This window comes from Bos indicus x Bos taurus, chromosome 18, assembly GCF_003369695.1.
Source record: "Bos indicus x Bos taurus breed Angus x Brahman F1 hybrid chromosome 18, Bos_hybrid_MaternalHap_v2.0, whole genome shotgun sequence".
Lineage (NCBI taxonomy): Eukaryota > Metazoa > Chordata > Mammalia > Artiodactyla > Bovidae > Bos > Bos indicus x Bos taurus.
Genome location: NC_040093.1, coordinates 19,452,560 through 19,463,592, shown reverse-complemented (window position 1 = coordinate 19,463,592; position 11,033 = coordinate 19,452,560). Strand labels below are relative to the sequence as shown.

At 52.5% G+C, this 11,033-nt stretch overlaps 1 protein-coding gene and 1 long non-coding RNA gene across 3 annotated transcripts; one reads left to right on the top strand and one right to left on the bottom strand.

Annotated features, from left to right (window-relative positions):
• Positions 1–3,992: 3,992 nt before the first annotated feature.
• On the bottom strand, positions 3,993–11,027 carry LOC113875729. Its single transcript, XR_003506340.1, has 2 exons — positions 9,873–11,027; positions 3,993–4,358 (listed from the first exon to the last, which is right to left on the bottom strand). It is a non-coding gene; the product is annotated as an uncharacterized LOC113875729 (long non-coding RNA).
• On the top strand, positions 6,252–10,136 carry ZBTB32 (zinc finger and BTB domain containing 32). 2 transcript variants are annotated; one of them, XM_027514300.1, is made up of 6 exons: positions 6,252–6,532; positions 7,599–8,579; positions 8,837–8,910; positions 9,025–9,093; positions 9,209–9,373; positions 9,556–10,136. In XM_027514300.1, the coding sequence occupies exons 2-6, from the start codon at positions 7,696–7,698 to the stop codon at positions 9,831–9,833; spliced, it is 1,470 nt and encodes a 489-aa protein (XP_027370101.1). In that variant the 5' UTR covers positions 6,252–6,532; positions 7,599–7,695; the 3' UTR covers positions 9,834–10,136. The 2 variants fall into 2 exon arrangements, with proteins under 2 accessions (XP_027370101.1, XP_027370104.1); XM_027514303.1 differs by lacking the exon at positions 6,252–6,532 and having other exon boundaries at positions 7,575–8,579.
• Positions 11,028–11,033: the final 6 nt, after the last annotated feature.

Below are 11,033 nucleotides of genomic sequence, written 5' to 3'. Positions count from 1 at the left end.
CACGGCCCTTTCCAGTTCCTCCCCCCATGCCATACCCCACCCCCGTTTCTTCACTAGCCGCGGGAAAAAGACGCCAAACAACACTCGCCAGAACCCCGAAACTGCAAAGACGCAAAAGAGACAGAATTCTACACGCCTCCCGAAACAGCTAGGCTTGGCTCCCTCCGGCCCTCTGATCCATCAAAGGCGAAGAAGCGAGCCTCGGGACCAATGAGAAGCGGAAGCGGTGGAGCAATGCCCCGCCTCCTTAAAGCGCCCTCACCCCTGATTGGATGTGTCCAAGCTAAGCCACTTAGGAGTGGGGCCAACCTATCCACCGTGCTATGCTGGCAAGGGTAGTAGGAGAAGAGAGGCCGCCGACCAACCTCAGAACGGCATGGTGTGTCAGCACCAAAACGCCGCCTAATCAGAAAGCCCACTGGCCGGGTTCTAACCCGGGGCAAGTTAATGGCAGGGCAGCGTAATGGGTCATTCTCTTTACGGTGTAGCAGCGGTTGGCACGTGAAGTACGCAGTTAAATCCCGACTCAGCTGACTGTTAAGGCGTCAGTGGAGCACTGACTGCCGACGCTTGTGTCTTCTGTTTCCCTATACTCCCGGATGGGGCAGGGTGCGTTCTGCAGCCAATTAATCGTTCAGCAGGGCAAAAGGCGGGAAAGGAGAGCTACCCACAAGCATTCAAAGCCTGGCTGCCTTCCCCCCCTTCCCTCCCCTCCCCCATCCAATCACACTCATTTCTCCACAGATTGTAAGGGGTTGAGAGAAAGGTGAAAGACTTTGCAATGAGTTACTCAGGATGGTAAGACAGAAGCAAGAAAGAAGTGATATCCCTGAGCCTTTACGGAGGGAGCTTCCAAGGTGATGCAGATGAAGGAGGTTCAGTCTCTTAGAGGATGGGACGAGCAATCTCCGCAGCTACAAAGCCTTGAGGACCAGCTAGTGGATGAGATCTCAGCCTTAGAGGCCTGAAGCCTAAGTCCGCAGACCAATCAGACTTAACGCCTCCTCGCCACAGCGCTGGCCAGGTGGGCAAGAGCTTGGGCTCTGCAGCCAATCAGCGGAGGTCGCGAGGCAGAGGCGGGGATTGAAGGGCGAAGGGAGGGCAGGGAGTGGAGCCAATAAAGAGGGTGTGGCCAGTACTGCGGCCAATCAGCTTCTGCCTCGGATTCCCTGCGATACCAGCAAGCTATGCACGCGGTCAGGCTTCGAGCCATGAGCCTCGCGCCGCTCCACTTTCTAACGGCCACTCGGGTTTGTGCCGCCGTGAGTGAATGTGAGGCTGAGTGGGGAGAGGAACAGGGCCTGAGTCAGTAAGCATCATGGATTTTCTTACTTTTCTCCGGGCTTAGACCTGGCCCAGGTAAAGCTGAGGTATGGGGGCGTGAGTGGTTTTCATGAGGAGGAAGATTGGGAAGGAAGGGTGAGGGCTTTGGCCTCTAGGGACTCCTTCTTCCCTGGAGAGGCTGGAAATTGGGTCTCTTGGGCACTGTTGGGCCCAGCTGGGCAGAAACCAGGCCAGCATGTCCTATGAATTGGTCCGTGGTCCCTGAGATAGCCTGATTTGGAAATGCGTTGTGGGGCAGTTATAGGCACCTGGAGCTCTGTGTGGGGTCACTGGCCATGAGGTATGGCCTCTGAACCATCACAGGTTGTCTGGGTTCTGGACTGAGCCTGGATCTGGTGACTAGAGAGGTCTGTGACTCTCCAGAGGTTAGTGGGAGTCTTTGACCAAGAAATGAAACTAGTAAGTACTTGAGAGGCCTTCTGAAGTTTCTGGATCCAGCCTGGGCTGAGAGTAAGTGTTGATGAAGTCAAAAGCCCAACAGGAAGTTGTCAAGAGTCTTTGCATCCTGGCTGTGCTGGGAACATGTGGCTGCAAGGCTTTGGGGGTGGGGAGGTCTCTGGATTCCAGGTTGGGGTGCTCACAGAAGATTTTCCAGTACTGGCTACAAGTTGGACAACATGGCCAAGAGGTTAGGCCCGTGGTTTTCTGGAGGTTCCAGGGAGAGGAGGGTGTCTGAATTCCAGCAAGTTGTTTGCCCTCCATGAAGTATATTATTGACTTGTGGTGGCTCTAGACAGAATCAGGATTGAGTTGTGTCTGGGACCTTTTAGTTCCTGTCCCCATTTTTTCCCCCAAACTGTTTCTGATCATTTCCAGAAGATATCAGGTTATAAGCATGGGGTGGGGGCTTGGGGAAGATGGATATTGTATTGGACACGGGAGGAGGTGTGTGAGATATCCTGCTCTTTAGGAAGTCACCATGCTGTCTTTACTGAAGATTTTTATACTTATGGTGCAGGAAGTTGATATCTAATTTCACTCAGCTGTTCAAGTTGTACAAAGTATTAAAGCTTTCAGGGTGCTTTCATGTACACCCAGAGTTCTCAAACCAAAGGTGTAGTGCAAGGGGGTAGTTTATGAGTGGATTACAAGGGTCTATGAGCTCCTGGAAATAATCAGAAAAACTGTATGTGTATTGTTGGGGCCAGGGGTAGGGAGGGAAGTAGCCACAAAGAGGAGGAGTGGATCCTGTCCAAGGATGGTTCAGAGCAGTCTGTGACTCTATTGTCATTCATATGCAAAATGGTATGAGAATCTACATTTTTCTGATGTAGAGTTGATTTCATAACATACGATTTTAAAAAGGATAGTGACCCCCTGAGAGGTTAACAGCTACTAGATTAAAGCAGGCCCTCCTATTATCTATTAGGAAAAACTAGAAATGGGAGATTTTCCCTCTTCTCCCCACATCTGGTGTTAGTGCACACTTCAAGGTGTCTCACACACTAGCCTGCCTGTCCAAGCTCAGTCTCCATGCCCCTCCCACCCATTCGGGGCCACACCATTCTGAAGAGTATAGATCTAGGGTTGAGGCTCATGTGAGCCTGGGTAGTGGACCATTTGGACCAGGAAGTCAGGGGTTTTGAGTTCCCAGAGTATGGTCTAGAATTGGGAGGTACAAGTGGGTACTTCCTAGATACCCTTGGACTCCTCAGCCCAAGGGGAGGGACACAACTAGAGATCAGAGTGGTCCCCTCTGTCTGGATTTGAGGCAATATGGATATTCAACACTGGTTTGGAAAGTAGTCCCTATGAGGAAGTTGAAGGTCTCAGAAGAGTTAGCCCCAAGTTAAGGCTGAAGAAGAAAGCTGTCTATTGTGAAGAGGCAGTGGAACCTAAATTGTTTTTATTTCTAGTCTGGTTCTTTTGCCACATAATCTACAAAAAGTGTGCTATAATAGGGTCTCTATGACCTAGATTCAGCTCACCTGCCTATTACTATATCCGTATCTTGGGTTATGTAGAACATAGATTTAAGGGAAGAAAGAAACTCATTCACTCTGTGGCATCTCTTCTCTGGTATGTCTTGGATGTACTTAACTAAAGAATGAACACTTCAAGTTTTCTGTAAGGTTTGGGTAATTGGTTTTAAGCTGTATAAAATGTGGGAAGTTTAATCACCTTAATTTGCAGAAAGCGATATGTCTCTGGGACGAGTGGAAAGTTCATAGAACTTTCCTAAATTGAATCTTGTTTAACTTGACTTTGGAGGTACTCAATATTTAATACATGAGACAAAGGGAGTATTTTTCATAAAACAAATAAGCATCCCTCTAATAGGCATATTCTGATGGTTTAGCTTTTTTTTTTTTAAATTAGTTTATTTGGTTGCACCAGGTCTTAGTTGCATCACACAGGATCTTTCGCTTTTCCTTGTGGCATGCAGGATCTCTAGTTGCATAATGAGAACTCTTATTTGCAGCTTGTGGGATCTAGATCCCTGACCAGGGATCAAACCCGGCCCCTCTGCATTGGGAGCACAGAGTCTTAGCTACTGAGCTACCAGGGAAGTCCTCTGATGGTTTAAGTTTTAATTATAATATTTAGAGAGAATCCGTACTTATGTTGCTATTTTGACATTTTTTACATCAAGCTGAGTTGTGCTTGAATGGGCTTATGGTCAGGTATATCAGTAAGAATAAAAGATATCAGATTTCAAACTTTATTTAGTAATATAAGTATTATAAAGGACTGAGAGGCAAAAATCATACCTCCTTTTCCCACATACTTCTCTTCCAATTATATCCTATGTAAACTTTCCTGCCTACTCCACTCTATCCCAAGATGCAGGCTTGTGTCCACAAAACCTGTGGTTTCCTGGCTCCACCCCAGAGAGACAACTGCAGGAGATTCCTATTGAGTCAGCCTGGCAAATGGAGGGTGGGCAAGGTTTTTGAGACTTGCGGGGAAAGAGAAGAGAAACACAACATTCTCTGGTGGTCCAGTGATAAAGAGACTGCGCTTCCAGTGCAGGTGGCAAGTCTTCAATCCCTTGTTGGGGAAGTTCCTCATGACTTGTGGCCAAAGAAAAAAAAAGAGAAACAGTCAGCAGTGTGCTTACCCTTCCAAGTCAAAGTGGTACTTGCTTCTGCTTGTCACTGCTCAGTGAAAGATGGTTTGGACTGTGCAGTCAAGAATGTAGGCAGGAAGAAGGGCTGAGGTGTAAAGGGCCCGACCCCTCTAAGGAGGCAGTCTCTAAAGGGATAGCCTTAGATGAGGGTAGACACCAAGTGGGAGGGAAAGATGGGGTTTCCTAACCTCGGGGGCTTTAGTTCACTGAACGGGGAGTCCCCTCACCCCTTACCCTCCCTGTTAGGTTTCCTGAAAGCCCACAGCCCTCCCTGTCAACTGCATTTGGATAAGAAAATGCTACTCTTTGAGCACAGCCTCCATCTCTTCTGAACATCAATGGGCAAACCACCAGTGGAGGAGCTGAGTCATGGGCACATGCTGTAGGCCTGGGAAGTGAGGGGGACCCCACTCCACTGGGTGATGACGTAATCTTCCAGACCCCTATACCTACACTTGGGGTTCCTCCTTTGTGGCTTCCCCAACTTATTCCACATCCTCAGAGAGTGTGTATTTCTGTGTGGGAGGAAGGATGTTTTCCCTCCATATACGTACACATCAAGGATTGGTATTTTTCTGTGTCCAAGTCAAGGGTCTTTTATATGGGTATTTCATGGGTCCCTGGGTGTGGTGGTGTGAGGAGTTAGAAAGCTTAGAAATGGAAAATATTTAACGACCAGAGTAGCAAATGAATACAACTTCCCCATTTGCATTTTCCCTTTCACTCTGACTCATCTTCCCCTCTCCCCACACTATTATTGCCCCTCCACTGGCCCCACCCATTGGCACACCCTGTCTGATCTAGGAAGGGATAACATCTGCTTGGACCCAAGCTAGAATGAGAGGTAGAATGAAGGTATGTTAGGTCTCAACAGAGTAGAAGGGTGGTCTGAACATTTGAGGGTCCTGAAGCCAAAAGGCGAAACAGGAGTTTTAGAGACATAATCTTTGAGTCTAGGAGGGAATCAGAATCTAGGAGAGAAGCCTTGGGGAAAGCAGACTGGGTCTTGTCATCATACCAGCCTACCAGTGCCGGACTTGTTACTCTTCTAGTTATTTATTAGGCATATATGTCAGGCACATATCGTAAGCTATCTAGCAATACCTGTTCTATGCATGAAAAATCTGCAAGAAATAATAAGAAACAGAAAAAGAAATGTGAGTTTCTCAGACCTCATCTTTTCCCCAGGTTAAGTAGTGCTAAACTGTGAAAAGAGGGCAAATCTCCGAGGACCTTCATCCTCTGGGCAGGAAGTCAAAGTAACTCCGCAAGTCCTGATTTCAGAGAAATGTCATTTGTCATCAGCCCAAGAAAGAGTTTTTCTCTTTGGAGACCACCGCAGGCCCTTCCTGGGGTTGCCCCCTTCAGAGCGTGATGGGAGGATCTGAGTCACTCACATACCCTGTCCCCAGTGATGGCCCAGATGACCTGGGTCATTCCCACAGAGGAGTGGAGGCTTCCCAGTACCAAGTCAGAGAGAGGGAGGAGGACGCATGCTTTTGGCCCTCTTTCACTCTCTTCTTAGAATCCAGATGTTTCAGTCCTTTTTACTTTTGAGGTAGTATAAAGAGCTTCCAGCTGCTAGAACTCTACTGACACCTCTAAGAAACAGAACTAATACTATTTGAATGATGCTATGTACCGAGAAACCACTTTCACATACATCGTGTCATTTCATCTTCACCCCACCTCATAATGAGGTAGGCAGAGCTTCTCCCTATTTCACGGATGAGGTAACTGAGGCTCAAAGAGGTGACTTGCCCAAGGTGACTCAACTAGTAGGTGGCAGAGATGAGAGTCAAATGCAGGTCTGATTATCCCAAAGTTCTTATTGCTTCAGATATGCTTATTTGACTCCAGAAATTCACAAATGAAATAAGAAGACCAGAGGTCAGGAGGCAGAATGCTTGGGTTCTGGGAGAGGAGTGGTCTCTCCTGGAGGGGTGAAACACAGCGAGGGGTGTAAGACCACACCCCTTGGGGGACTGTGGCAGACTGATACTTGGGACACCCAATGGAAGACTGTGAAGTCAGGGGCGGGGCTAGCTCCAGAGTAGGGGGGCCAGGAGCCCCAGCAGCAGTTCAGAGCATGCGGTGTCCAGGAGGAAGCTACAACCGGTGAGTGGTTACTTCTCCCCAACTGAGACTTTCCTCCCATTACATTCCTCTTTCTGTCCACTTCCTGCCAGCCTGTAGCCCTCCCTGTGAGGTGTCCAAGTAGTAATTCCTCCCTCCTACGGGGTCTGTACTCAGGGTGAGCCTACACTTAGGAATATGCCTGCTGGGCTCCGGGACACTTAGGTCTGTCTCTTTGTATCTGGGTTCCCAGTTCTCTTCTTAAAAGCCAATGTGGTGGTTTTGATGTGTGACAAACTTCTGCCTTATTGGGTTCTGTCTTTCTAATCTTCATTTTTGGCTTATGAAAAACAAAATTGAACTGTCTCCTTATCCTTATCTTGAGAGGAAATAGCCTCTCCCTCCATAGTTTCCATTTCCCTTTCGCCTGCTTCCTCCAGGGTCAAAGCCTTCTCCATCTCTCCATCCCTGGGTGAGGAGCCTTCTCTCCTGTGAGTTCCAACCTGCTCTCTTTATCTCACTGCATGGGAGCTTTTGGTCACTTCCAGTTCCTTCTCTGAGGATGGTTTCTAGAAGTTTCATCCTGAGGGAGATGATCAGTTGATGCCTTGAGCCTGCTTTCTGCAGCTACGACCCCATCTTGCTGCCCTTTTTTCCTCTCAGGACCCTCAGCTCCACATGACAGGCTTGCAGGAGGAGGACACACTAGCTTTCTAAACTCCCATGAAACTGTGTCTGGCTCCACCCCTAACTTACAGGGCTGACTGGGTTTTGTGGTGATCCTGTCTGGAATGAGAGCCGGGGCCTACTCAGGGGTCTTTCCCTGCAGAGGAGCTTGGAGAAGCAGAAATATCAGTGTCTGCTCTCCCTTAAGTCAGACATTGCCAACTGGCAGGACCCCTCTATCTACTACTTGAGATAGCTCTTCAATGTCCGGTCCTTGCTCTTTAAGTCCTGAATTTGGTCTAATTTCCATTCTCTCACCACCTCCACCCCTGCTATGATTCTGAACAACCTCGGGTTTTCTCTTGGGTCAGTTTATCTGCTCCATTCAGGACAGAGCTGATTCAAAGCCAGCAACTCACTCTTTCTTCCCTCACCTCCACAGGCTTGAGTATGCGGTTCCTCCCTCCCCTTTTCACCATGGACCCTAAACTGTGGCCTTTCTCTCAGAACCTCTGAGATTGGTACCCAGGCAAGGCACAATGCCCCTGTCCCCAACAAGACTGCCTAGTCCCTATGCTTCTGATCGGCTGGTACGGCTAGCAGCCAGGCTCCGGCCAGCACTATGTGATACCCTGATCACAGTGGGCAGCCAGGAGTTCCCTGCCCACAGCCTGGTGCTGGCAGGTGTGAGCCAGCAACTGGGTCGCAGGGGCCGCTGGGCTGTGGTGAAAGGCATCAGCCCTTCCACCTTTGCCCAACTTCTGCACTTTGTTTATGGGGAGAGTCTAGAGCTGCATCCTGGGGAACTGGGGCCCCTTGAGGAGGCAGCCAGAACACTGGGGGTGCAGTCCCTGGAAGAGGCATGCTTTAGGGCTCGAAGGGACATGGCCAGAGAAGAGCTGGGTCCAGGGCTGAAGAAACAGGAGGAGCTAGAGAAACCCACAAGGGACTCGATGAGAGTCGTGGGGGCCTTTGGGGAGAAGCAGAGACCAGAGAAGTTTGTTAGGGCTGGTGGGAAAGAGCAGGAGACGTTGCACAGGCCGCGGCCACCAAGAGAGAGCCCTGACACGGCAGAGGCGATTCTGGAGGGTCGAGGGGAGCAGATGAGACCAAAGGAGCAACTCCACCAAGCCCTTGTTGGCCACGGCAGAGTCGGTGGGAAGCAAGAAGTAGTCATGTGGTTGAGGGACAGTGCAAGGGGCTCTGAGGAAAGTCTGCGGGAGTTCCCTGGCCCCCTTCCCCCAGCAGGTTCCTTCCAGACTGGCATCACCCCCAGCCCTTGGTGGGCTGAGGCCCCTTGGTTGGGGGAGGGCCAGTCTGCCCTGTGGAGCATCCTTCTGTTGCCGCCTAGATATGGCACTCCCTTCTCCCATAGCATCCCTATGACTGGAGCCTGGCAAGAGGTCTGGCCTCCGGACCAGAGGTGAGTTGAAGGGCTTATGGAAGACCTCTGGCTGGGAGGGAGTGGCTCAGGAGAGGCAGCAGTGATGGGTGGAAGATTACCACATCTCTTATCTCTACTATACACTTTCTGAGTTGAGGTAGGACAAGAAGCTGTCACCACAGGGCAAGCCAAAGCCCAGGCCCCATAGAGCACTTATGACTCCTCCCTCCCCGGAAAGGGGTCCGCAGGATCCCAGGTGTAACCAAGGCCGTAACTCTTCCCCATCCCAACCCCAGGATCCCACTGTCCCTGAACCTCCACAAAGGCCTTTGGAGCCAGAACCAGTTGGCCTCCTCCAGCCCCACCCCAGGTAAGCCCCTCACTGCCTGGCATGCACCCTGTAACGCGGTCTCGAGCCTGAGACTGAGGCCAGGGCTCCAGGAGTCCAGCCTGAGCAGGGCGCCTGCTTCACTGTTCCCTCCAGGTTCCCTCCCCCAGGTCCCCACACAGCTCAGCCCTGGGGAGACGGAAGAGTCTGATCAGAGGCGCACAGGTGAGTAGGGTGAGGGAGCTTTTGCCTCAGTGCCACTATGGCCCCAGCCTGAGTGTTCCAGTGACCTGGCTCTGGGAATCCCAGCCCTGCCCTCCTCTGCCTTTTGTTCCCACAGGTGAACTAGCAACCTGTGTGGGTCAGGTCGGCACCGCAAGCCATCCATCTCTCCCACACCCTCCCCCACCCACTCCTGCTCGGTCTCGGCCCTATTCTTGCTCTGTCTGTGGGAAGAGGTTTTCACTCAAACATCAGATGGAGACGCACTACCGTGTCCACACAGGTATGGGTGCCCTGCCCTGTACAAACTGCTTCCTTTCAAACTCCAGTGGGCCCGCTCCTAAGTCCCTTTGTGAACGCTGTGCTCCCGAGCAACAACCTTGCCCAGCTGCCCCTACCTACCCCTAGGCGAGCCTTCATGCCCTTCTTCTTTGCTTTATGAGCCTTCCCCTCCACCTTCCCTAGGAGAGAAGCCCTTCTCCTGTAGCCTCTGTCCCCAGCGCTCCCGGGACTTCTCAGCCATGACCAAGCACCTGCGAACGCACGGGGCCGCACCCTACCGCTGCCCTCTTTGCCAGGCCGGCTGCCCCAGCCTGGCCTCCATGCAGGCGCACATGCGCGGCCACTCGCCCAGTCAGCTCCCGCCGGGATGGACCATTCGCTCCACCTTCCTCTACTCCTCCTCCTCGAGGCCATCTAGGGCCTCGACCTCTCCCAGTAGGCCCTCTTCCTCCACCACCTGACGGAGCGTCAGTAACTTCTTTGGCTTCAGCCAAGCTTACAATTAAAAAGTGAAAGACGGGCCGGCGAGCGGGCTAGGCTTCTGATTCCGTACCGCGGCTGCAGCAGCCTAGCTAAGCTCCAAGAAGCGCTGCGGTAAGGGCGCCAGGAGCCCTCTCCCAGCCAGCCTCCGGCCGCGGACCTGGGCCAGAGAGCCCCTGTGGGGTGAGGGCAGTGAAGTTTGCACGAGTGACGGTTAACTGTGCGAGGACTGGCGATTCGTCACCAAAATAAAGTTTCCTGTGCTCTCCTCTCGGGACCAGAAAGTAGAGTCCAGATTTTCGTCTGTGCGCGGGGGGCAGCCTTGCCCTTAGTCCTGTAGCGGCCCCTGGTGGTTCAACGTGGCGGCTGCCACCTCCGTCTCCCGGGGCTTCTGATCCTCCCCCTCGAGGCAGCGGGCCGCGAGGACAGGGTGGTGTCCAGACCGACTTCGCAGCAAGCCCTGTTGGAAAGGCTGTGAGAATCCAAGTTACTGGTCCCTTTCACAGCAAGCAACTGCGCGCCAAGTCTGAGTCTGGGTCGTCTAGCCCGGGACTCGAAAGGAACGCATGCTATGCTCTGCTTTCAGCCACCCGACTCCTTTCCGGAGCACAAGAGCCGAAAGGCCGCAGCCCCTCCAGTATCTTCCCTCCACGCCGTACGGAGCGGCTGCCGGGTCAAACTCCAAACTGAGGCGGCCGCCCCTTACCCAGCCCACGCCTCCTGCAGTCGCGAACTTCATCTCCCAGTGTCCCTGAGGGTCCAAGGCCCGCTGCACTCTGGGAGTGGTAGTTCACGCGGGCCGCTGGCCTCGACAAGAACAATAGGAGGAGTCTGGGGCGAGAACCACAACTCCCGGCGGCCCGAGAGATTGCTTTCTGGGCCGGGTCAGGCTCCCATAGTCCCAGTTCTCGCGGCCCTAGCTCGCGGCGGAAGGAGAGAGGTGCTTGAACTACATTTCCCGGAGATCCTTGCGCCTCGCCCTCTCCCGCCGCGACGCGGGGTCTAGGCTCTTTAGGTGCGGTCTAAGGGTGACCAGCCGGCCGGCCTCGGACTCCCGCTCCCGTGGTGCCCCGCGCGGCCGGCCCAGCCCCTGGCTCGTGTCGGCCCCGCGGCGGCGCTGGTTGCTGTCGTGAGCCTAAGCCGCCCCGCCCCTCCTCTGCTCCCCTCCCCCCGGCCCTGCG

Bases quoted from the DNA above. Each gene is read 5' to 3' on its own strand.
- ZBTB32 (XM_027514300.1), top strand. From the start codon at position 7,696: ATGCCCCTGTCCCCAACAAGACTGCCTAGTCCCTATGCTTCTGATCGG. The intron at 8,580-8,836 runs GTGAGTTGAAGG...TCCCAACCCCAG, and splicing joins GTCTGGCCTCCGGACCAGAG to GATCCCACTGTCCCTGAACC. The intron at 9,374-9,555 runs GTATGGGTGCCC...CACCTTCCCTAG, and splicing joins GCACTACCGTGTCCACACAG to GAGAGAAGCCCTTCTCCTGT.